Source organism: Rana temporaria, chromosome 2, assembly GCF_905171775.1.
Source record: "Rana temporaria chromosome 2, aRanTem1.1, whole genome shotgun sequence".
NCBI lineage: Eukaryota > Metazoa > Chordata > Amphibia > Anura > Ranidae > Rana > Rana temporaria.
This window is the reverse complement of record NC_053490.1, coordinates 283,676,066-283,703,301: the sequence shown is the minus strand read 5'-3', so window position 1 is coordinate 283,703,301 and position 27,236 is coordinate 283,676,066. Positions and strand designations below refer to the sequence as shown.

The window sequence follows — 27,236 nt, the reverse complement described above, 5'->3', positions numbered from 1 at the left end:
CGGTGTTTTAAATGCAACTTTTTTTTTTTTTTAATCAAAGAGCTTTTATTTGAGCAAAACAACAACGTACAGGGCATATATGCAGCATACAGGTACAGCACATGACCGGTGATCATGAATAAAATGTAGGTACAAGTGTGTCAATAGTAAGTACATAGAACACAGGTGACAGGGATTACAACAACGCTCAAACCCAATCACCCCAGAATGTAGACCCAAGTTGGCAGAATTAACTGTCAGGCCACCCGCACCCCTCCCAGTCTCCCATTCCCCTCTGTACGACCGGAGACCCCCCGAGCACATCTATCGCTCCTAGGTACATGTTGCAGATGAGTTCAACCACTTCCCCCAAATTTTTTCGTATTTGGCCGGACAGCCCCTATGCGAATAGACCAGTTTCTTATACGGCAGTACACTGTTGACCTCTGCCAGCCAGTGGGATAACTCTGGGGGCTCCGGTCGCATCCACACCCGTGCTATGACCTTTAAATGCAACTTTTTAGGAAAAATACTTTCATGAATTTTAAAAAAAATGACAAAGTAAAGTTAGCCCAATTTTTTTGTATAATGTGAAAGATGTTACGCCGAGTAAATAGATACTAAACATGTCATGCTTTTTAATTGCACGCACTTGTGGAATGGCGACAAACTACGGTACCTAAAAATCTTCATAGACGACGCTTTAAACGATTTTTTTTTTTTTTTTTACGGTTATCAGGTTAGAGTTGGAGGAGGTCTATGGCTTAAATTATTGCTCTCGCTCCGACGATCGTGGCGATACCTCACATGTGTGATTTGATCACCGTTTGCATATGTGGGCGCGACTTCCATGTGCATTTTCTTTACTGCGCAAACTTACGGGGGCGATTACATTTTTTTTCTTATTTTTATAATATAAAATGGTGTTTTTTAAAAAGAAAATTACAATTTTGATCACTTTACATTCCTTGTAACAGCAATAAAACATTCCTTGTGACACTAATAGGTGGTGACAGGTGCTCTTTTGCACTTCAAAGTATTCAGATCGCTAAAAATAGCGATTCTGAATACTGTGTTTTTTTTTTTTTTTTTTTTTTACCAGCGCCATTGGCAGCCGAGTAAACCGGAAGTGACGTCGCTCCCGTGTTTACATTGAAGAGACTGTATCAAAGCCATTTGCGGCTTCATTCCAGTCTGCGGCTAGGCACTGGAGGCGGCACATCGTAGATCGGGTCTCTTACCGGGAGGCCCAGAAAGTAGCCTCCTTGGTTGCCATTGTGTCTCAGCTATTACTCATCTGTCACATAGACAAGGCAGTGCTGTCACATGAACAAGCTGTCCAATCAGAATCCAACTGGTCCATACTGGCATCGCTATACAGAGGAGAGATTATTATACGGCGGCAGGTCGGCTCTCCTGGGCGAGAGCCTGTAGCTATACGGCGGCTCTCTTTGCGGCCACTAGGGGTGCGAGCGCGCCGCCGGAGGCGCTCGTCCGTGACTCCCGTGCGGGTGCCTGGCGGGCGCGATTGCCGCCGGGCACCCGCGATTTCTCGTTACAGAGCGGGGATCGGGAGCTGTGTGTGTAAACACGGCTCCCGATCCTGTCAGGGAGAGAAAAGCTGATCTTCTGTTCATGCAGTGTATGAACAGAAGATCAGTGTTTCCCCTAGTGAGGCCACCCCCCCCCCCCCCACAGTAAGAACACACCCAGGGACATAACCCCTTCCCCGCCCCCTAGTGTTAACCCCTTCACTGCCAGTGGCATTTTTATAGTAATCCAATGCATTTTTTATAGCACTGATCGCTATAAAAATGCCAATGGTCCTAAAAATGTGTCAAAAGTGTCCGAAGTGTCCGCCATAATGTCGCAGTACCGAAAAAAATCGCTGATCGCTGCCATTACTAATAAAAAAAAATATATTAATAAAAATGCCATAAAAATACCCCCTATTTTGTAAACACTATAACTTTTGCGCAAATCAATCAATAAACGCTTATTGCGATCGTATCGTCCTAAACTGAGGAAAAAAAATGTTGTTTTTTTTAAATATTTTTGGGGGATATTTATTACAGCAAAAAGTAAAAAAATATTCATTTTTTTCAAAATTGTCGCTCTATTTTTGTTTGTTGTGCAAAAAAATAAAAACCACAGAGGTGATCAAATACCACCAAAAGAAAGCTCTATTTGTGGAAAAAAAATTACGCAAATTTTGTTTGGGAGCCACGTCGCATGACCGCGCAATTGTCAGTTAAAGTGACGCAGTCCCGAATCACAAAAAGTGCTCTGGTCTTTGGGCAGCAATATGGTCCGGGGGGTAAGTGGTTAAAGTTTGAAATATCGAATAAATTTCGTTCCACTTCATGATTGTGTCCCACTTGTTGTTGATTCTTCAAAAAAAATTACAGTTTTATATCTTTATGTTTGAAGCCTGAAATGTGGCAAAAGGTTGCAAAGTTCAAGGGTGCCGAATACTTTCGCAAGTCACTGTACCATTGTAAACTTTCACACAGACTAATATACACGGATTTGGGATATTTTTACCAAAAAGTGTGTGTGTGTGTGTGTGTGTGTGTGTTTTTATTTTTATATATTTATATAGGCCTTTTTTACAGCTGGAACTTAGTGGAACTCGCCACCTTTGGTTTAGGCCCTCTGCTTCCTGCTTATCACTAGTAAACTCAGAAATCTGGCTTCTGTATTTACAAGTGACAGCTTGTCTCCCAATGGCTCCCTCAGATCATACCTGAAGAGGGGTAAACGTGTAATGTGTAATGTGGAAGGGGGATGCAGAGGTAAGCAGCTGGGGAAAAGTCTGAACTCTTGTGTGTAGCGCACCCCTGAATTCTGTACGTAGCGCACTCCTTGAACTCTGCACTGTGTATGTAGCGCACTCCTGACTTCTGCACAATTTTTTTGACACTTTTTTTTCTTTAATTAAAATCATTATTTTTTGCTAGCAAATTACTTGGAACCCCCAAACATATATATTTTAGCAGAAACCCTAGGGAATAAAATGGCCATTTCTGCAATGTATTTGCCCAGCGGACTTTCAAATGCAGTTTTTGGGGAAAAAATACACTCCAATGAATAAAAACAAAAAAAACGTAGTTAGCCCAATTTTTTTTTTTGTTTTAATGTGAAAGATGTTACGCGTTGAGAATCGTGATCTATCTTTTAAGCAAAAAAATAGTGATTGTCATTTTAGCCAGAATCGTGTAGCTCTACTGCACACCCCAGAGGCTTACATCCTGCTCGTCCAGCGACTCAAAATAAAAAAAAATAAAAAAAAAAACGCTCGGATTGCAAAACACTCGTAAACTGCGTTACTCGCAATTCAAGGTTTTACTGTACACTCTCACCCCGAGACCCATTCATATCAATGGGCAGGGCAATTTAAGAGCACTGTTTTTTTTTTTGACCTGCAAACGCACTGTCCCAGTGTGAAAGGGGTCTAAATCTAAATTTGTAAAGGCTTTTAAAGCGTCGCCTATGGATAGTAAAATTTACTTTGCCGCCGTTGCATGGGTGTGTGCAATTTTAAAGCATGACATGTTTGCTATATATTTACTCGGGGTAAGGTCATTCATATTTTACAAAAAAGGAGTTGTGTATTGTTTGCATTTAAAGTATTTTTCCCCAAAATGTATTTTGAAATACCGTTGCGCAAAATCCATGCAACATAAGTTGCAAAACCCACCAATTCTCTATAGCGGTGGTCATCAACCCTGTCAGGGCCCACGAACAGGCCAGGTTTGCAAGATAACTGAAATGCATCATAAGTGATATCATTTGCTGCTCAGTGATTGCCGTATTCTAGACTGCATCTCCCCAAGGTAATACTTAAAATCTGGCCTGTTAGAGGGCCCTGAGCACAGGGTTGATGATCACTGCTCTCGGGCCTCTGCTTTAAAAAAAATGTTTGGAGGTTCAAAGTAATTTTCTAGCAAAAAATACTGATTGTTGCATGTAAACCAAGCACCAGGAAAGGTCTGGTGGTTCTAGATGCATATTTTAATATGAAACAAGATACTGTGAATAAATGGGATTTGTTAGTAGTGGAGTTGTGCATTTACAAAGTTTTTTTTTGTGGCACTGTTCTAAATCTCCTATAAGGGCACAAGTCTAGAAAATTCACATTTGTCATGTGTTTGTTTTTGGAAAACGATGTATATTCTGTTATGCTGCAGCAGGATATCAATGTTGTGCCATTGTGTTGTATCCTGTTGCCAGTCTAAGGAAATCATCTTCTAGTTCAGATGATGTTTCTTTAGTCTGTATAAAAAAACAATGTTTGTGGACCCTTATAGCAGTAGAGTGGTAACTTTGCTGGTCTCATCATATGACGGACCTAATGAGAGTTTACTGGTAAACTGCTTCTGTACTCGTGTTAAACATATGTACCTGTTGTAAAAAACAAAAAACAGCAGCATTAACGCACGTTAACCCAATGAAACGTGCATTAGTGCACAGTGGGAAAAAAAGTCTGCATACAATTTTAATATAGTATACCAACACATGTAAACCCAGTGGCATTTCTGTGTTAACGAGCACTTAGAGAAGGGTAGTGGGATCTTGTTCACAAAGTTATGGTAATAATTATGGTGTAAAACCTAGCCTTGCCACATTCTATTCTGCAGTATTGGCCGGTGTAGCTGCCCAGTACTGTGATGCAGGCGGGAGCAAGGCCAGGTTCTCCTACAAGTAGCTAGGATAATTGTGTTCAAGTTTTTTCCTGCTTTTCAGGGGCACCTGTGTCAGTTTGTAAGTAAGCTTGGAAACTGGCACAGTGAGGTGCTTTCTATGTTGTAATGTGGCATTGTTAGGTCTAGAAATGTGCACACTGTTTGGCAATGCATTAAAACCTACTGTGCTGCATTGAGAATTTCCATCGGTTGAATTTTAGCAATGTACAACATACAAGGTTCTTTGTGCAACACACTGCATTGTATTGCATTGCATTGTCTTTTGCATTTTTTTCTGCATCTGGAAAATAGAATGTGTCTAGCAAATCGCTTAGTTTTCCACTTTTGCAGTAAGATTTGAGAAAAACCCCACTATGTTTGCTATTCTTATTCATGCAACATAACACATCTAGTTTACAGTGGATGATGAGATCTGCCAGTACAGGCAGGCACAATCAATCATAAATATTGAAAAGTAAATTATAAGCAGGATTTTAAAATTCTGACGTTTTCAGAAAAGGACATTTAAACAGGTAAACAGATTTTTTAAAGCGGAATGCCAAGTGTGTTTGCAAATTTTAGCATTGTTACATTGGCCCAGCTTAAATATGCCTGTCATACCTGGCCATTCCCTGTGAAAGCTGTGAATTTCTGTAGTAGGCATCGCTGCTAGCTTCTGGGTCCTGTGAGCGTCTGCTGTGGCCTAGTGAACCCGGGGTGGGGGGCATTCTCGCTGGGCAACACTTCTGCTTTTTCTCAATAAATGCAAAACATTCTGAGTAGAGAGGCAGAGTGGAAATGTCACACACTCCACCTCATCCAATCAAAAAATGCTTTGCACTTATTGAGAAAATGCAGAAATGTTCTCTGAATGGTACTTGTGCTGAGAGAACAACCTCCTGTGTTCCTTAAAGCAGAGGTTCGCCCAAAAAAATTAAAAGCCAGCAGCCACACATACCAATAATGGGACACTTGCCTGTCCTGTAATCCATCGATGTTTCCATCAGTTGTCGGGTGCTGCTGTCGCCATTGCGGTTAAGGGAACCCGGCAGTGTAGCCTTACGGCTTCACAACGGGATCCCTATTGCGCATGCGCCAGACCCGCTCCTCTCTCCTACTGGCCCGGCGAGGAAGAGGGAGCCTAGGCGGTGATGTTATGGGCTGCGGCGCGGACTCCTGAAAGTGGAAACAGGATACCTGTTCCCCCTCTCCCCCGAAAGGTGCCAATTGTGGCACCGGAGGGGTAGAGAGACAAATGAGTAGAAGTTCCACCTTTGGGTGGAAATCCCCTTTAAGCAGCAGGGCAGCCTTTCTGTACAGGAGCCTGACGCCGTGTTTACTGTAGTAGTGATACCTACTACAGTGACAGCTTTCAAAAGGATTGACCAGGTATGACACATGCGTACCTGTGTGATTTGGCTTGATCTGAGAGACGAACTACAAGGTTTTTGACACTGATTAAAATCTAATTCTCATCACAAGCTGACATCAAGTAAAATGTACTTTGTTCCTGCTATGGGGACAACTTAGTCTAATTTATAAAGCACCCCATTGCTCAGATTGTCAGTGATAACCCATTCTAAATACAGGCTGAGCTGTGATATACCTTGTGGCGCAGCAGTGGCTTCCCATCTTCTACAGTGAGTATAGCAGGTCACTCGCTCTGCACCTTCACCATTCAAAAAAGTGATCTTTTTAATGAAGACTAGACTTTCTATGATTAGACAAGGTGGCGAGTAGGGACGGACGCACGTCATTAGAGGTAGACCGATATGGGTTTTTCTCTGGCCGATGCCGATATTTAGAAATCTGGGCGGCCGATGGCCGATATATGATGCCGATTTTTGCGGCCGGTATTTTAGGCTGATTTTTATTTTTTATTGGTGGCACTGGCTCGTGGCACTGGATGGCACTAATTGGCACTGGAAGGAAGATGGCACTAGCAGTAGGCACTTATTGGCACTGGCAGGTTGCATTGGATGGCACTGAAAGATGGTATTAGCAGGTGGCACTGATTGGCAGATGGCACTGGCAGGTGGCAATAGTTAGCACTGGTTGGCATTGGCAGGTGGCACTTATGGCTTTAGGTGGCACTGGTAGGTGGCACTGGATCGCACTGACAGGTGGCACTGGATGGAAGGTGGCACTGGATGGTGCCACTGGTATTGGCACTGGCAGGTGGCATTGGCGGATGGAAGGTGGCACTAATTGGCACTGGATGGTGGCACTGGTATTCGCACTGGCAGGTAGCATTGGCGGATGGCACTGGATGGAAGGTGGCACTAATTGGCATTGGCAGGTGGCATTGGCGGATGGCACTGGATGGAAGGTGGCACTAATTGGCACCGGATGGTGGCACTGGCAGGTAGCATTGGCGGATGGCACTGGATGGAAGGTGGCACTAATTGGCACTGGATGGTGGTATTGGCACTGGCAGGTGGCATTGGCGGATGGCACTGGATGGAAGGTGGCACTAATTGGCACTGGATGGTGGCACTGGCAGGTGGCATTGGCAGATGGCACTGGATGGAAGGTGGCACTGGTATTGTTACTGGCAGATGGCACTGGATGGCAAGTGGCACTAATTGGCACTGGCAGGTGGCACTGGTGCAAAAAAATGGTGTCACCCCCCCCCTCAGTACAGACCCCCTCTCCCTCCAATATAGACACCCCCCACTGACCCCCTGACACCAGAGCAGTGTGTGTCCCACGAGTGCGGGCCCCTCCTCCTCTGTGAGCGTAAACAGAGGAGGGACGCCGCGCTGGGTGTACCAAAATGGCCGCGGCTCCGGAGCTAGGCCGAAGCCGCGGCCTTTCCTGATGCTGTGACCGCGGCGGCAATCCGCGGATTGCCGCCGCGGTCACAGCATCAGGAAAGGCCGCGGCTTCGGCCTAGCTCCGGAGCCGTGGCATCGCTAGCGGGAATTGTAAAATATCAGCCCGATTTGGATGAAAATCGGCCGATACCGATTTCTCAAACGGCCAAATATCGGCCGATATATCGGCCTGCTGATATATCGGTCGACCTCTACACGTCATGCCCTACCCCAGTTTGATTTCGATGTTTTCAGAATGGAGGAAGTTCAGAGCCACTATACTCCCTGGAAAAAAGGGTCACTGCAACACCACAAGGAAGAGCATGGCTCAAACTCTGGGCTCTATTTACTAGAGTATATCAAGGGATAGTTGAGACCCATTTTCTCCAATTATCACCTCAAGAGTCATTTACCTCACAAACCAAAATCATGAGGTAAATAACTCCTAAAACTGTATTGGTCAATTCACTAAGGAAATAAATGCATGAGTGAATTATAGTAGGTATCCTGTCCCCACTACCGGGAGCCACAACTGTTGATGTCCCCACTAGGCTCCACCCTCCTTTCCCTACCGCCAGGCCAGTAGGAGAGAAAAGCCGAGCCTCACGCATGCGCAGTCTGTTCCCGGCGTGAAGCCTTAAGGCTACACTGCCGGGTTCCCTTAGCCGCAATAGGGGCAGCACCCAACAGCTGATGGAAACATCAGTTGCGGTGCAGACATTGCTGGACTCCAGGACAGGTAAATGTTCTATTAAAAGCCAGAAGCAGTATGTGTAGCTGCTGTGTTTTTTTTTTTTTTTCCAGTGGTGGGCGGACCTTCGCTTTTAAGGAATGTAAAAATATAATGGTGAATTTGGAGTACTCTACCTTTTTTGGGTCACTTTCTATAATACATAAAAACCTAAATATGGAAATGTATTTGTTTTGTATAGAGTGGCGATGGATTGGACCCCCTGCCAGGTTTTCATTGCTGTCTGTGCCCCCGTTGGGGAGATTCACCCGCTGTTCTTTCACTTTCAATAATGGTAAACAGAAGTTCCAAATTTCAGGTTATTCACAGAAAATTAATCAAAGGGAAATCTTCCAATGGGGGCACTAGTTCTGGTGACCTGGAGGGCCCCAAGGGGTTGTTTTTAATTTGTAGGGATTTGAAGGCAAATCTCAATGACAAAGCTGTCCTTTTTTTTTGGTGGAAAAACGCCATTTATATCAGTGTGATTTTTTTATTTTTTAAACCTATTTTTATTCAATATTTTACATTTTATAAAGATTTTTTTTTTTTTTACTTTGACCTTGTTTTTGATGCACCATGTGTATCCTGTGAAAGCAGCTTACCTTTGGCTGGTCTTCTAGTCATATTTGTTCTTTTGTAATACATCTGCTGCAGGGAGTGCACCGACATAGTGAGTTGGCAGATTTCTACAGTTTAAACCATTTTACCTCCTTTATTAGTAATAAAAACTGAAGGGGGTTCTAAACCTTCGCTGTATCCATCCCACTGGATATCATGTCATGAGATTACCACATGGTTTTGTGAGTAAAATACCTCACATTTTGATGAAATAACTCATGCTTTATTTTAGTATTTTTATTGTGAATTGCAAAGAAATGTGTGGAAAAAACATTTAAGAGTAAAATAACTTTGTGAAATGGGCCATCGCTGACAGTTTGAGTATCCCCATCAGCCCTCTAGATGTTGCATAGCAATCTTTGTTGCAATGTACGCTGGTCCTATCTAACGTTTTTAAGAAAGACATTTTCATGGAGTTCAGCCGTAAGGCTTTTCTTTTTGAATAGCTGAGTATTATGAATAGTATTACACTTTTTTTTATCTCGAGGGAAGCCATTCATAATTCAACTATTGCTTTTAGCAATTACTGCATTTTTTTAGAGTACAAAATATCCACTTTATCGCTGTCTGGTCCTGGCTCATGAGGAGCTTGAGAAATCCTTGCTGTGATGTAGTCACAGGCAGATGCCATAGCTTCCAGGATTAGAGAGACCATTTTGGCTCTTATTGATGTGGTGCATTCCAGCTAAGACACAAGCAGCTTGTAGCTTCCTGTCTATGATCACCTAGAGGTTCTAAGACTACTAAAACTTTTTTATGCACACAATACGCCACATTGTTCTGTACAGAGACTGGAAGACTCATGATAAACGGTTTTCACCTCCCAAATGTTTTGTAGCCCAAGACCTTTTTTGGGGAGTCTTTTATTATTAATGGCAATGTTTTTGGCCGTGCCAAAAAGCACTGACAAATCTTGTAGAGGATGTGCATGTGTTCAAGGATCCCAGTGATAAATGTCTGAATATTCTTCTGGTGAAACTTCAGTATTGCAGCCTGCCATGGCTGTGGTGCTAGTCTGTCAAATGTTGGGGCGACGACAAAGCTTATGAGAGGCTTTAGCTTCCCTCCACACTGATATGCATTTAGGAGGTGTTTTTTTTTTTTTTTAAATCCTACCTAAAATACACTTCCTGGAATTCATAAAGACTAGCACCAGCAGATTTTGCATCCTTATGCATTCCAAATGTGGTCAAGAATGCGCCAAATTCTTATTCCTGTCCTGAACTTGAATTTGGCTCATGCTGCACCACTTTTAAAATGCATGAGACCCTTTCACAAAATATGTCTGAGCCAGATTTTCTCTGTACACCAAAAGTGTTAGTCTTGGCTTCTTTTTTACATTTTGGCTCATTCAATGTAGCACAATGTAAAAGTGGAGCACTTTAGAACTACCTGAATTTGGTGCGCGAGTTGCTGTCAGAACCAAAAGTGTTGCTAATGCTTCATGAATTTGGCACAGTGCATTTAATGAGGGCTTAACACCAAAAAAGGCATAGCAGCTATATTTCTCCCCACTAACCCGACCTTTGATCCTGACTTTTGACTCTTACCTTGACCTTAAGACCTCTTTCACACTGGGGCGTTTTCTCAGGCGCTTTTGGGCTAAAAATCGCCTGCAGTCAGGCTTTCACACTGAGACGATGCGCTGGTAGGACGTTAAAAATAAACTCCTGCAAGCAGCATATTTGGAGCGGTTTGTACACCGCTTCTCCACCGCTCCTGCCCATTGAAATCAACCCATTGGTTTTAACCCTTCTTCGGCCGCTAGCAGGGGTTAAAAGCACCCTGCTAGCGTCTGAAAACCTCTTCAAAAAGGCGGTAAAGCACAGCTAAATATAGCGGCACTTTACCGCAGACCCCTCTCCAGTGTGAAAAGGGTCTAACTCGTACCTCGACACTGACTTGGATCAAACCCGGATTTAGCATTTTTTTACCCTGTTCTTTACATTTTTCTTCCCTAAAGGAGAAAAAGTTTAGCGTCTGAGGAGGTCTAGCACTGGAATTGCTCACTGTAGCTGTAAACATCCCTTGTAATAAAAATGATGACAGGTCCTCTTGATGCAAAGATCTGCAATCAAAAGACCCCCAAATCTTTTACCCTTTTAAAAGCAAAAGATCACATCTTTTTTTTTTTATCTTCTGCTTAAAAAAAATAAAGTTTTTTTTGGCTGGGACCCAAAGTGACATAATGACATGGCTCTGGTTCTCCAAGGCCATGGAGGCGAGGAAAAAAATACTGTAGGAAGTTGAGTGATTTCGTTTTAATAAGTGGTGTTAGGATTACATAGACACAAGTCCAAGTTCAACCAACAACTGTTTACTAGTACAAAAAATACACCTTGAATGGCCATTACAAGATTGGTCTTTTCAGCCATTAAACATTTGCTATCCAATGCGGGACTACAACAAAACTTGCCCTGATCACCTCCACTAATTACAGGATTGTAAAGGACTGCAGCTGCTTTGACCAGCGGCATTGGTCATAGGGAGCCCCAGAAGCTGCTGACAATTATACAGCCATCTTGAAGGATTGTGTCTAGACCCAAAACTGTTTTGGAGGGAGCGGTCTTGTCCGTGAATAACATTTCCACCATTCTTGGGTTAAATCGCACATGCTTTGCATCCATTCACAACTGCTGGGGAAGGGTTGGCCTGGCACGCATCATAAGGGGCTAGTGCCTCTTGTCAGAATACCAGTACAGTCTCTGCAGCGGATTGGTTAGTCACTGTTTGGCTGATAATTTTTGGCTCAGTAATTGACTTTAGTTGCGGCGGCAGGGCCACCCACTGTTGAAGTTTTGGCCAATTCCTCTGATCCTGAGTTTATGGGCAGCTGAAAGCGGAACTTAACCCGTTGATTTAACGGTTTGAAAAAATGTGGTGTACCTGGCATGCCAGAAATGCTAGCTGTCACATTTTGCTTGTGCTTCAAACCATCGAATGGTTGGTGTCATAGCTGATCACGTGTGCAGTCTCATAACAGCTGCAGATCAAACCGGCTAAGATGGCAGCTTCATTGGCTGAAAAGTATAGGAGGGTTTAGTTCTGTTTTAACTTCTGCCTGTGTTGGTGGGTTTTCCTAACTTGCCTGGGGAAAAGATTGCCCCTGGGACAGGAAGCAAGGGAAAATCTTTCTAATGAAGTCCCAATCGGCAGTAAAAAAACGAGTTCTAATCCTTACTCACACTAGCCAAAATGTAATTATTTTTTTGATAGGGTCCTAACAGTAGGTAGGTCTGTAATGATTGCTTCTGGCCCTGAATCATTTCGTTCAGTGACCACCTTAGTGTGTGGTATAACAAGTAAATTGGCCGCATGGTACTATACAGGTTTAGGGCTGTGGGCCATTCCTATGACACTGACCCTGAAGACCCCTGAAGGGTAAGCCCACTGTGATAGGCAAAGCCTAGACCTTGGATGGGACCAACTACAAGGGTAAGACAAGACAGGGTTTCCATAAACATTTAGATACTGGTTCCTGGCTAAACAAATGCTTCTTGGATTATTAACTGGATACTATACTCCTTTTTTTTTTTTCTTCAAGACATACCACAGTACTAAGCACACAAGCAGTTTTAAAGAGAGAGAGAGACTTGTAAAGCGCAACACATGCGAACTGAATCGCCTCTGGGCGCTGTATCTATTTCATGGGTAAGGAACCCCTTGACCTCAGAAGAGATGGGTTTTAATCTTTCTCCTGAAGGCCAAGTGGTCCGACTCCAGTCGGATGTTGGTTGGTAGTGCATTCCACAGGCGGGGTCCTTGGACTGCAAATCTTCGATCTCCTTTGGACTTGTATCTGGCTTTGGGTATCTGGAGGAGGTTTTGATTGGTGGATCGCAGAATGTTATGGGGTAATCAATACTTTTCAGTGTCACCATGACTATTATTTACCCGGTCTTGTAGGTTATAGCATCTACTCTACTTATAAACTGTACAGTTGGTCTCTTCTCACCTCATTATGGGAAATCTCTCTGGCTAGTATTATAGTACTTATAAGACTCCTGACTTTGTCCAGTCCCCTTTTTCTGTCAACAAAAGCTGATCACGGTTGCCTTATACCTCCGAGCCACAACCACACAAACTGTTAGTGCCTGGGTTATTGCTTTTCCTTCCTACCAGACATACACTCAGTCTGCATCTAGATCCGCGCTTAGCAATAGTGGATTATAGGCACTGGGGGAGCACATGGGACAATCAATTAAGAAACTCCAAATTTTAAGTTGATGGCAGTTCTCTTGTTCTGGAGCAAGGTCTTAAACCACACCATTCCAGCCCCCAAAATTAGGTTTTCTCACATGTGCAACATGCGGCTTGTCTAAGGCCTCTTGCACACGGCAGCTTGAAAAGGCTCAGTACAGTTTTTATTTTTTTTGTTTTTTTACTGAGCTAACTATACACACGCATTTTCTATTTACATATTGTGCAATAGAGAATATGAGAAGTTTTCGCACATTTGTGCGAAAATGCATTTGCGCGTTTACGCATACTAAAAAGACTGAAAAGCTCAAACAGGAGTATCATGTGCAAGTGGCCTAAAACAGGATCTTGTCTACATTCCCATGACACATATTCCAGGATCACTAGGCTCAGTTGGACCCTAGATATCATAGATTGATGCACATATTTGGCAGCACACCATGGATCTTCAAATGAAATCCAAAGCTTTCATTGCAAAGATCACACCACAAAGAAACAAGTGCAATGTTCCTGAGCTGCACACGACCCCTTCATCAGGCATACCTGACAAAGGGGTCCTGTGTGGCTCTGAAACATTGCACTTGTTTTGTGATGTGATCTCTCTGTAATAAAAGCTTTGGACTGTAGTTGGCGATTCATGGTGTGCTGCCAAATGTGTGCATTGACTAAAACGAAATTCTCTTCCACTAGTTCTGATCTATTTCCAAGGGTATTGCCACTTCTGGGATAGGCGTTGTAACGGTCAGGGGTTAACGCCTTTACGATATTCCATTCCACCAACCCAAGACAGGTTATCGACACTCCACAATCCAGCAGACAGGACCCATTGGATTTCCCCCAGAAAACGAGACACACAGCTTTGTTCTCTGGTTCCAAACGAATGACATTTTAATGGTAAACTCAGGCTTGTTATATACAGTTAGAAGCCCCAAGAAACAATGGCCTAACTCCACCCACAACATGACACAATGGGTGCTCAATACACGTTCCTTTAGATAATGGCATTCATATAATCTACATGAACTAATTTCTAGTCATTTACACAGACGTTCTGACTCCGCGATAAGCTATTCTCACCTGATACACAATACACATTCTTTTGTAGACGTAATTGACCTGCTAATCCACTACAGCTGAAAAGTCAGCCATCTTACCTTTCAGACTGCCAACCCCCAACACATCTATCATCAATAGACTTTCACACAATGAAATATCTTAGGAGCCAGACTCGATTAACACCTCAACAGTATGGGTCCCCACATGAATGAGTCACTCTCCTATTGACCTGTTGGGGGTCAGAATTAACCACCTGTAATATTTCACGATATCCTGCAATACATTATGAATTATCATTACTGTCCCATCTCATGTAATTCAAGATATCAGTTCTCAGTCATCCTACGCCCCTAGTGGACATAGGATGACCCTAGACACAAGAGTCATTGGTAAAGCTGACACAGGAGTATCCCACATCCTTCAAGAGCCTCTGGGTCCCACGGGCCATACCGTTACAGGCGTATACAAAAAACTATAAACCGTTGCCTTACCTTATGACCTTCAAAGGTACAAATTCTCCTGAGGAATACATTGAGGTTGACTTACTAGGGGCAAATAGATTTTTGCAGTTGTATGCATTTTTACTAGAGCTTGGTGAATGTGGAGAAGCTCTGCTGCTGCTTTCATTCAATCAAGTGCAAGCAAAAGTGCTGTGTTTAGGTTATTTTTTCTTCCCTTGCGCCTGATTGGGTAGGCTTTACAAGTGAAGCTTCGTTACGATCACTAAGCTCTGGGGAAAGTTGGTGCAAATGTGCTTGCAAAGTGCACAGTATATTAGCCTTTAGAAAATCAACCCATTGAGGCCATTATTGAGGGTAAAGGGTTTTTATCTCACCCCAATCTCACTTCCCTATTAAATAGGGCTCAACCACCATACAGATATCATGTGTTTGCCCCCTTAGAGCATCATCTACTGCAGATCCTTGACCTTGTGGCAGACCGTCCAGCTCTAAGCCTACCAAACCTGCTCAAAAACCTAATTTGAATTAAATGGTGGAGGGGTTGCTCACTGCCATGGGGAACATGCACCAAGCAAACACCATTTAAAAAATTTGTCTGGGAGCAGTGATTTAGTAATATTAGGCAAGCAACTGCGCTAGTGTCCCAACACAAAATAAGTAAACAAAGCAGCAGCTTGAAGTGAGATGCACACAACAATAGCTAGAAAAATAAGAGAAGCCGTGCTTAAAAAAAAATCCCAATTATTGCAGGAAAATTCTTAATTAAAACGGCATGTTATTGGACAACATTAAGGATGAAACAAATCCTCTTTCCAATGGCACCACAGTGACTTCAATCAGAAAGTGCCCGCCACCTTAAGAAAAACCTGCTTACTGGATGGCAAGCAAAAAGGGCATGTGGCTATAGCCCAGCCAAGGCCTTTAGCTTGCACATACGATCAATGGTCAAATAACCCAGTAGCACAGGATGAATGGCTGTAGATCTCCCAAGCCCTTGCACCGTCTATGAAGTCTGTGGCCTTTAAGCCCAGCAATTGACCCAGAAAAAGACTCGCACACAGCATGATCCATCATCACCAGTCCCTAGTGATTTAGTAATGCTTCTATTTAAACATTACACATTGATAACACCATTAAATTACACACTTCAGGACTGTCCTAATCCTGCTCGTGAAACGGCACATCTGTGTGACATATACAACAGCAAAATTGACATTTTACAAGAGGTGTGTCCACTTGACCCCCTTCATGACCATTTGCTATTTAACACTGTGCTGTTTAACTGGCCATTGCGCGGTTATGCAGCACTGTACAGAAATGAAATTTAGATTCTAATTTTTTTTTCACAAAATATAGCTTTTTTTTTTTGTTTGTGGTATTTAAACGCCACTGGGTTTTTTATTATTTAGATGTGTGTATGTGTGTGTGTATAAAAAATATTGTATACTTTTGTTATAAACACGTCCAATAAAAATATTCTGCTACATGTCGCAAGTGCTGGAAGTAATCTGTTTTTGGGGACAAGATTTCTGATCGTGATTAAGATGCTTAGCTTTACAGACACTATACTAGTAATGGCGGTGATCAGCAACATATAATGTTGTGGGAAATCTGACACTGGCTAGAAGGCACACTACTGGACACATGTCGCTAGCGACCGTTATACTGTACTAAAGTCATTTGCTGGATGACAGTGATCAGGAGAGCAGTCAAGTGGTTAACTGTGCCCATCAAGTGTATGCAAGTGATTTTTTTTACTTACAGACCATCTGGCTGGGGCTCTCCTTTCAATTCTGAACGGTAACTGATGGCAGGGGGAAATCTAGCCAGATCTCTGTTGTGTTTACCAAGTACACTGCACCATATGGGTATTTTGCGATACCTGGGACTTCATGCACCAGCGGTAAATGTATTGCTGGTGGTCAGAAAGAGGTTTAAATGCCGGCAACGTGACAACTCCCAAACACTTTGTAAACAAAGCAGCCAGGGGATTTCAGTCTTCTATACCATACCTTTATCGTAGATGAGGCTCTGGTATGAATGAGGACCCCCAAACAGGAAAAAATGGCAGTTCCCCTCTTTCATACCAGGCCCTTCAAGTCTAGTATGATTTTTTTTTTTTTAAGCGGAACCCCCCCCAAAAAAAACAGTGTTTGATCTATACATGAACTTTAGGCTTAGGAAATTTGTTAATTGTAAATCTCAGGCCAAATTGCAAATACAATTTGTTTTCTTGGCATTCTAAGCAAATGTGATCTAATTTTAGTTGGGATATGTAACCTGTTGTAGTTTAAAAGACTCTGATCATTCACCTAAGAATCATTGCTATATTCCTCACACTATATATACATATACTTGCATCCTTTTCATCCACCAGTTCTGCTTTTTTAATTACTAGAAAACTTAAATGTTTGTTTTTTCCAGGCTGGAACAAGATGTAAAGAAGTTAAAAGCAGATTTGCAGGGCAGCAGGCAGATTGAACAGGATCTGCGCAGTCAAATCAGTGTACTCACAAGCACAGAGCGGGGAATTCGAAATGAAATAGGGCAGCTCAGACAGGAGAATGAGCTGCTACAAAATAAGTAAGTCTTCTTTCAGTAAGAAACATTGTAACTGTTTCCCATCACTGCATAATTGAATGTTTTGTTTTTTTTCCTCTCACCAGATTGCATAGCGCAGTTCAGATGAAACAGAAAGACAAGCAGACGATCAGTCAGCTAGAGAAGAAGCTAAAGGCAGAGCAAGAAGCTCGAGCGTTTGTAGAGAAGCAGCTTATGGAGGAGAAGAAAAGAAAGAAATTAGAAGAAGCCACAGCAGCCAGAGCAGTTGCCTTTGCTGCAGCAAACAGGTAGTTTTGTATTGCCATGTGTAAAAATTTGAATAAACTTTACATGTGGTATGTTTTTTTTATTTTAGGATGTTTTTGGAAGCTAGGTTTTCTGATTCTTTATGAATGCTGCTTTTATTTTTTCACCAGAGGTGAATGCACAGAAACATTAAGAAGTCGGATCAGAGATCTGGAGAGTGAATGTAAAAAGCTGTCAATAGACATGAAAGTTAAAGAAGACCAGATAAGGGATTTGGAACTAAAAGTTCAGGTATTGCATCTTTCAATTATGCATATGTGGTTGGTATGTTCTCATCGGTGTAGTAATGGCAGATTACTGTATAAATCCTGAAGATGGATAAATGGGGGCACAAGTCCCCTAGCCCTCATCCACACTGAATCCGACTTTGAAATCGTACGACTTCACTTGAAATCGCACGATTTCAAAGCTGCAGGTCAGTGAGACTTGGCTGACATCTGTGTGACTTCATGCACAGATGTCTATGCAAGTTGCATCTGAAATCGCGAAAAAATTTTGCAGGAACCTTTTTCTTCAAATTGGTGCGACGCCGCAAAGTCAGGCACACCAATTTGAACCGTTCCATTGCCAACAATAGGGTGTAAATGGGGGTTTAGCACTTATCAGATTTTTCAGCTCAACTCTGTAAATGGGCTTTTTGCATCACTGGAAAAAATAAACTGGACAATACAATGCAAAATATTAATATGCCGCATTTCATGTTTACCAAACATAAAAAAAAACGTTTGTCCTGACAATACAAAATCACTGCGTATACACAATTTTTTTTAATTATCCTAAAGCTATTTTGGAGTGGGATTCTACTGTTTTTAGGACAGACAAAATGATTGTCTATTTTTAGAGCACACATAAGTAAATGTAAAATGTATTCAGTTATGATTTGTGGCAAATTTACAAGCCATGCTCGGAAAGTACAAAAATGTGGTGTAAAAAAATAAAAAAAAACTGACCACACTTTGCGAATCAACAGGTTATAGAGCCTTAAATGTATCCTTTCAAGCTACTGCTATGTATTAGAAAATGTGTTCTTTCACAGAATGTTTATATGTGAGATTTTATTGTGGAAGCCTATAAGTTTGGGGGCACAGCTAGCTCCAACTTGCAGATTGCTGACTGACACATTGGGGGATATTTACTAAAACTGGTGCACACAGAATCTGTTGAAGCTGTGCATGGTAACCAATCAGCCTCTAAGGCCCTTTTCACACTGGGGCAGTATGTGCCGTGGCGGTATAGCTTTACCGTTGGAATTGCGGCGGTATTCGTCCGCTATCGGTGCGGTATTAACCCCCACTAGCGTCCGAAAAGGGTTAATACCGCCTGCAATGCGCCTCTGCAGAGGCGCATTGCGGGCGGTATTACTGCAGTGTTCTGTTGTTTTCAATGGGAAGGAGTGGTGAAGGAGCCGGTATACACAGCGCTCCTCTCACCGCTCCAAAGATGCTGCTTGCAAAAGTTTTTTTTTTTTCTGCCGCCAGTGCATCACCTCAGTGTGAAAGCCCTCGGGCTTTCACATTGAGAATGCTGGGGCAGGAGTATTTCAGGTGTTTATGCACTATTTTTAGCGCTAAAATGCCTGAAATACTACTAGTGTGAAAGGGGCCTAATTAAACCTAGAAGCTGATTAGTTACTATACACAGCTGCACAGTTTCAGTAAATAGCCACCTCCATGTTTTCATTCTATTCTTTTGCATGTCCACTACTTTCAATTGATCAAATTTTATTCTGGGATCTGATGGAAGACCTTTCTTTCCAGTATAACCGCAGCAGCTTTGGGGAGTCAATGTCAAAATATATATAATATATAAATATTTTTAATTTTTTTATGCCCATAATTGTATTTGGTACATCTATTTGTTCCAGGAGCTACGAAAGTACAAGGAAAATGAAAAAGATACAGAGGTGTTAATGTCTGCACTTTCAGCCATGCAGGATAAAACACAGCACTTAGAAAACAGCCTTAGTGCAGAAACAAGAATCAAGTTGGATTTGTTCTCCGCACTAGGTGATGCAAAAAGACAGCTGGAGATTGCCCAAGGTAACTGTACCTTACTACTTGTTTACTGTTTCATGTGACTACTTTCTCTTTGACAATATGAAAACTCGATCGCTTTACTCTGATATAACACAATGCTTAATGCCTGTAGCATTCTTAGACCTCATGCACACTGGACTATTCCCCAGCTCCTCTGAATGCCTTTCTCTTGGCAGGAGAAAAGCAACGTAAAAAGTGCCTAAAGCTGCATTTTTCAAGCACGTTTAGGCGTGTCAAGCATTTGGACATTCAGTTATTCCATTGGCCATTGCGATGAATGAATGCGTAAGCGCTAAACGTGTAGTGTTTGGGTGCCACATACTGTTTTTCTGCTAAAATGCTTTTTTACTGAACTCGCAAGTGATTTTTTTCTTTTTTTTGCCAGCCTCTGAACAACTGCTCTGCCAATAACCGTAAACATCTGTGTGAATGGCCACATAGTGGGACATTTAGAGGTTGGGGGGGAAAAAAAGTTTTTTTTTTTTTTTAACTCCCAGTGTGCATGAGTTAGTGTCATGCAAAATATGTGTTCTGTTTTTGTAAGTTTAGGGTTTTTATGCTTCTTATGCAAGTGGATCTGAAAGAGGCAGAGTCTGCATTTGTTTTTTGCATATTTTTATACATCCATCTCTGCATATTTGTATCTGGAACAAACATGCAGAAAGTGATGCCTGGCTCTTGGTGCCCATTCTTCCCAGTCAGTGACACATTCTTGAAAGAACTTTATTGAATACCCCTTCTGAATAGGCTTGTTGTATGACTACCATACTGATCTATTTGACCCAATAATCTGAGTTGCTATCAGAAAAGTATGCAGCTCAAGAGTTTAATTTCATTCCATCTTCCCAATCAGCATGGTTTCTCCAGGTCTAGGGCTCAAAGTAGTGAAGTTAAAGCCAGGGAACTATCATTTTCAGAGCTCTGTCAATGGCAGCTGACCTATTTCTCAACAGCTGCTTGAGATTGAACACAACACTTTGTTGGCTGTATAAAAAAGATTGCTTTTTGACTAAATGCCTATAATTGATTACGCTATTGAAATGAAGAGGCCAGGAGTCCTAGTGATGACCTCAGTGTGTAGTATAAAATTGGCATGTGCTGTGAAAACAAGATGGTTTTCGGGACATTGTCACTTTAACTGCCAATCATGTCCTTCAAGTGTTTGCCTGAATGTGCACATTCTGTATGGTATAAACGGGAACATTGTTGAAATTTTTGCCCAAAATTCAATGGTGTGAATATTAAGCCTATAGATCAGGGGTGCCCAACCAGTGGCTCGGGGGCCACATGTGGCCCGCGGAGCCCTCTGATGTGGCCCTCGACCTCCTGCTCTGGGATGGGATAAAATAGAATAGAATACGGTTATTAAAGGTAAGTTTATAACTAAAATCACAGTGTATATATGGGCATATCTATTCTGCAGTGGTTACTGGGTTACCTGCACTGACTTTTATTACCTGCGAGTTTGGTGTGCTGAGAGTAGAGTGGGCTCTATAGAGCCGAGTGGGCTGCCATCCACCCACTCTGCTCATTGTAGCCCGTGACCAGTTACCAAGTCGCTTAAGTGGCCCTTGCTCTTCAAAAGGTTGGGCACCCCTGCTATAGATCAATCCAAATGAATAAAAAATGGTATAGATTCGCCTAGCAAAAATTATATTCCGCAAGCAGCACCCCTCGCCATTATGCTGGTACCAGATCATATGCCCTTTATTATTTTAGGGTAGAGTGCTTTGGGTGTCTCCACCCCAAAGCTTTTGGTTTCTGGTGCTAAGGGGCACAATGCTCATAAGCACTCATAGTTGCCAGTGAGAAGATACTTATTTAGCATCTTCCTGCTACTCACTGATAGTTTTAGAAGTCCCTTATGATAGCAGCCTTCTAGACTTAAGGGGTCAAAGAGCCCGCTGTCTGTCAGCATTAAGCATCAGTGCTTTGGGAGGCCTGGCAAACATTTATGCTATTGTAAATAGAGTGACTGTGACTGCTGGGATGATCTGGATCCTGTTGAATTTCGCTCCTTTCAGTGTTGATTGCCTAGTAAAAAAAATAACTGTACTGAAATGTAAAGACTGAATGTTTTTTTTTTTTTTTTTTTAAATGGTGGCAATTCTTATGGTAAACCCTCAGTTTGAGTGATTTGCGTTGTAAAAGATACTTGTTTTTCAGATCTGTGAAAGTATTTGATGTTTGGTTGTCCGTTTATTTATTTTTTCCCGCCACAGGTCAAATACTTCAGAAAGATCAAGAAATTAAAGACCTTAAACAGAAGATTGCAGAAGTAATGGCTGTAATGCCCAGCATTGCTTACACTGCAGGGACAAGTACCCTAAGCCCTGTTTCCCCACACTATTCTTCCAAATTTGTGGAAACTAGCTCATCTGGGCTGGACCCTAATGCATCAGTTTACCAGCCACTCAAGAAATGAATGCCAGCTGCCATCAATCCACTCAGTCCCCCATGAGTTTTGTCTGATTGGAGTCAACATGCAAAAGCATCTGTTGCAATTAAAGATGGAATTGTATTACAAGAACTGCATTTGTTGTACCTTAAACTGAAAAAAACAAAGCTGATAACATCATGTTGTGATAGGATGAGCGCAGTGTTTTTTTTTTCCATTTTTTTTTTTTTAATAAACCTCACAGAATTTTGCAGTTCATCATATAGTTGGCTACACATGATTCACATGAGTTTTAATTCATTACCATATTTTTATTATACATCTGTGTTTGCAGTCATTTTGGTTACCGAAGGAATTGATAAACCACATCAAACATACTTGAGGGAATATTTTCTCGTTTTTGGAGAATATGAAGTGCTTTAATGAAACCTAAACACGTGATGCTTAATCATTTTCATTTCTTATTTAAGGTTTTTTTTTTTGGTTTCCCTCTCAACCCTCTAAAAATATCGGTTTCTAGGAGTTCTGCTTCCACAAAGAGTAAGAGAAAGTGTGCTGCTGCACAAACATGGCTTAACTATTTATATTCTTGCTACTTTGGCTGACATTTGCAAACCCATCCCAATCACATTTTAGGTGTTTTCTTATGAATTTCAACATATAGGAGAACATGCAATCTAACACATTCTATGCATTGTGGCACCATGGACACACCCCTCAGTGTTGCAGTGAAGCGCATTTAGAAAATCTACAGCTGCAATATGGGAAAGTGATATTCTGTAGCCAAAGCTGTCAAGTGTGGAAGCACTGGGTAAAACAAGGTGTCGTATCTGATCATCAAATTGCTGCTGGCCTAATATGTTCAATAGGCCAGAGCTTGCCAAATAAGTAATTTGTGTAGTGGTGTTCATGGTTAACATGATACCATTGAAGATCCCCTGCTTCATCATAGGTTTGTGTACATTTGGATCCTTCAGAAGGTCTGGTATGTTTTACCAGCAGTGCAATAATATGAACAAACATCTTTGGTTCATGTTTCTGCTACTGCAATCCTAAAAATGGCTGTTACATTTCAAAAATACGCTGATAATTAAATCAACACATTCCTTTTCCAGAGCTGTCCCACCATAACGTAAAACCGAGGGAAGTACACAACTTGTAAACTTGCTGCCACAAGATGGGAATGCTACATGCATGTGCCTGATTTCTGTCTAAGTGTAATCCTTCCGCTTATGCCCTTGTCATCTTGCTATTTTTGTGGTTTTTATTCCTAAAAGATGTAATCAAAACAGAGGGCAAACGGCATGCCTTTCTGTTATTGGTTGTCGAAAGCATCTTCATTTTACCTCCCATCTTTATTTATTTTTTAATGTGTACTGCACTGTCCTCCCTTTCATTCATTATTTTATTTTTATTTTTTTAAACAATGAAAGGTTCATTGGGAATATTCCTACATCGAATGTAAATTTTAAAACCATCCTCACAATGTGCCCACCTTATTTTATTCTTATGGGGAAAACATGACTTCTGTTGGTATCCTTTTTGTAGAGCTCTTCCTGTACAACCAAAAACAAATGATTGTTTACTAACTACACTCTCAGTTAATACTATGCAATGATCAGTAACATTCCCAGGTCAGTGTATATGGGGGAAAATAAAGGAAGTTTTTTGGTGTGAGGTAATGTTATAAAAAGGCTTTACTAAAGAGTAAATTTTTTTGCCAGTTCATTGCATCCCCATTTTTTTTCTGGAAGCAAAATAAAAAAAGATGACATGGCTTACAAGTGATATTGGAAAATACAAAGCTTAAGGGCAAGTCCACCCACCCAATGTGGAAAAAACATTTTTTCGGTAAAAATCTTTCTGGAAATCTACTGCTTGGTACTACTTTTACGACTGCATCTGGTAGTCGAGCATCATACTCTTCATTCCTGTGGCAAATTCATTGGACAACACTAGCATGGTAGAAATTAAATGAGTTAGTGGTGCTAGGGTGCTCTAAATGTTCTCTCATGTCCATGCATCATCAGAGGTAAGCTGTACGTTTGGAGGGCTTTTACTATAAGATAGAAATTGAGGTCAAAATCTACAATTCTTACTAATTAAATAGGACAAGAATGGTCCATTTCAGAAACCAACTACCTGGACCTAAAATACATTTTGGAGTAGATGGGTCTTCTATGTCTAGAAAAGTCCAGCATACAGAGAGACCACATAAATAATATTTCAGTATGACAACGTTTAGGGTCATAATTTTTGAAAACCTTCTTGGTGCATTGTATTCTTTATAAGATGACTTGCTCTTTGGTCTCTGAAATATCCCTTCCTTGGATCTGAATTGCCTCTTTGCCAAGTTCCTCTGACCCATTTTATGGCAACCAATCAATATCCCTAAAGAATGATTTTTTTTTTTATGGACACGATCGCAGCTTTTTTATATAAAAAAAAAAATGCACACCCCTGCCAACCCCCCAAATATAACGGTAAGCGTGGTGAAGAATGGGTGCTAATTGATGCAGTTATTTTTCCTTTTGTTATAAATTTCAATAAAACCATATTTTGACTAGTCAATTTCCCAACGAGTGTGTTGTACCCCAGAAACACCAGTTGGTCACATGCCTTTATTATAAAGAGAAATGTGTCCTATGCAGTAACTCATAGTAACATGTTGGGAATAAGTTCATGAAACATTAAGCTCACGTTTGCCTGTCATGCTGCTGCCCTGTTTTCTCTCTATTTAAAGGGTCACTAAAGGAAAAAATTTTTTTAGCTAAATAGCTTCCTTTACCTTACTGCAGTCCTGGTTTCATGTCCTCGTTGTTCGTATTTGCTTTGATCTTGCTGTAATTCCTCTCTGTTCTGAACACTTCCTGGTTGTCTGTTTCCTGACCACCACAGTACTGGGGGATTTCCCTCTGTGGTCACTAATCAAGGAGGTGTGATTACTGTGTGTCTAAAATCCCTCAGCACCAATCCAGTTTTGTTTTACAAACCATCACTGCCCTCTATTGACTCTCTGGCTCTGTACATCAGAGAACCAGGAAACAGCAAACACGAAACTAAACTGTAGGTACATTATATGATTGATTTGTATCTATTTTTAATCAATTTTAAAAGGAATCAGTTAACTATTATGTCTCTATACCCTGTAAACAGTAATTTCAGCTAAAAAATGTTTTCCTTTAGTGACCCTTTAAGGCTTTAAAAAAAGCCTGAGATCCATTGGATGGCCAGGTACTAAAGTTAATGTTCATTAATGCTTTAGGCACCCTATTAAAAACTTTTTTTGTTACAGTAAGAGAATGATGAACGTTTTGGGATATTGAGAATGCCTGCAATGGACCAAATCTTATTACTGTGGGTATAGTCTTTGTGTAAAGGGGAACGAGATTGTGGTGGTTTTGATTGTTGGTAGAACTGTGAAGTATTTCTTACTATTGGTGTTTCTAGTGGAATGGGTCTCGTTCAGTGCCTTGAGAATAGACTGTTAATGGTTAACTCCTGGGATTTACTTTTCTTATATTGAGGACCTTTGCAAAAATATTATATTATGTACTTACTGAAAGCTACAGTGAAAAAAGGTCGTACCAGAAAGTTGATGTCAGACAAACTCTTTTCAGAATTGTGCTAGCAGTAAAACAAACCTGAAAAAAATGCTGTCTTTCATACCTTCAGCTGATTTTTGATGGAGTGCCAATAAACATAGCACAGGTATTGCCCAATCCAGTAGAATTTTTTTATTTTGTTTTTACAATTTTTTTTTGTAGGACTTGCAATTGGGAGATCTTCCCCACCATTAGATTAGTGTAGGGAATATTAGACTATTGGTCCCTCCTTCCCCCTCTTTTTTTTTTTTTTAAACATACATGCTTGAGGTATCAGAACATGTACGTTAATCTAATAAGTGTAGCAGCGGTAGCTTTCCAGTCAGTGCCCAACCACCACATAACTTGTGTAGCTTGCTTCATAATCGTGAGGAATGTTTTCGCTTCCACCTTCCAAGATTGGAGCACTAGAACTAATGGCGTATGCTCTAGTTTTAGGCTAAACAATGGTAAATGATGGTTTTGCATTTTATTAGGATAAATATTTATCAAGGGTGCCTAAAGCACTATGCAAAAAAGTGCTTGTCTGAACTCGCCCTTTCACCACCACAGAAAGACTTTACAGTTGGTCTCCTTTTGAAGCAATTACCGTATATTTAATTCTGGAAAACTTAAATTTAGTTTTAGGTCATAGTTTTAGTTCCTGTTGGTCTTCTCCTAGCCTGGTCATGTTTTTTGGAAATCCTTAATTGGATAGGCTAAATATATCACTACACCAGGCTAAAACGGTAACCAAATACAAAGAAAAGATCTAGAGAATAAAGATTTTAGACCGCCTGTTGTGCCAAGGATTTATCAGACTTGAAAGAAGAAACTTCACTGGGACACATTACATTAATTCCCACTCTTACTCTAATCCTAGAAAGAGTACAATAATGGTCTTGAAATCTAATCTACAAATTACATTTTTTTTTTAACTCAGTATTTTGAAATGAAGCAAAGACTTCTGTAATGTCATGGGGTCCTTAATTCAACATAAAGTAGACACAGCAAATCTGTGCAATAGAAGTATTATCATTTCTTTCTGTTTTGGATTAAACCTAGTTTTTTAGCAAGATGTGTATTTGCCATCATTTTGCATTCTATACCATCTTGTATTGCTGTCACCATTAAAGTGTTACACAGATGTCTCAGTTTTTCCCAGCTTTGTGCAAAACATGGAAAATCATTGACTTTTGTGTTTAAAAATTCCCCAATTTTTTTTTTCTTGCTGCCCGAGAGGTTAATTTTGTTAATCACCCAGTGTTGGCTGCAATTCATTTTTTTTCTGTGGGGTTTACAATTAATAAACATTTTCTTGCAGATATGCGGTTTTTGTTTTATATGTGCTGTAATACTCTAATTACACTCACATTTTACAAAATGTTTGAAAGGTACACCCGTCAAAACTCAAAATTAAACATTTAGATGAATACAAGGTTTCCATTCTACCTAATCGGCACTTCTGTTTATTTTTTTCAGTGAAGTTAGTGTTGCAGTACTCCAGTACCCATTTGCTAATCTTAGAACTTAAAGTGGTGGTAAAGCCTCAAGGTTTTTCACATGAATGCATTTGGGTGAAAAAACACTTGTGCTACAGCTCCCCCCCAGACCCCTCTTTTTCTTACCTGAGCCCGATCCGATCAGTGATGTGCACGAGCGCAGTGGCTCCAGCCACTGTCGCTCTTCTAATTTGACAGATAGCAGCAGAAGCCTAACATATGGGTGCAACACATTACATGAGTTTCCATTTTGTGGTGCCATTCATTTTAAATCGCACACAAGACACTACCAGCTCCGAT

General features: G+C 41.2%; 1 protein-coding gene across 1 annotated transcript in view; it reads left to right on the top strand.

The window, feature by feature from the left end:
- MACO1 (macoilin 1) overlaps positions 1–22,227 on the top strand; it is a 69,993-nt gene extending 47,766 nt beyond the window's left edge. The window contains exons 7-11 of the mRNA XM_040337134.1: positions 16,973–17,131; positions 17,215–17,397; positions 17,527–17,647; positions 19,281–19,455; positions 21,675–22,227. Of these exons, the coding sequence (XP_040193068.1) occupies positions 16,973–17,131; positions 17,215–17,397; positions 17,527–17,647; positions 19,281–19,455; positions 21,675–21,877 (841 nt within the window). The 3' untranslated portion in view covers positions 21,878–22,227. The remainder of the gene's footprint in view (positions 1–16,972; positions 17,132–17,214; positions 17,398–17,526; positions 17,648–19,280; positions 19,456–21,674) is intronic.
- The last annotated feature ends 5,009 nt before the right edge of the window (positions 22,228–27,236 follow it).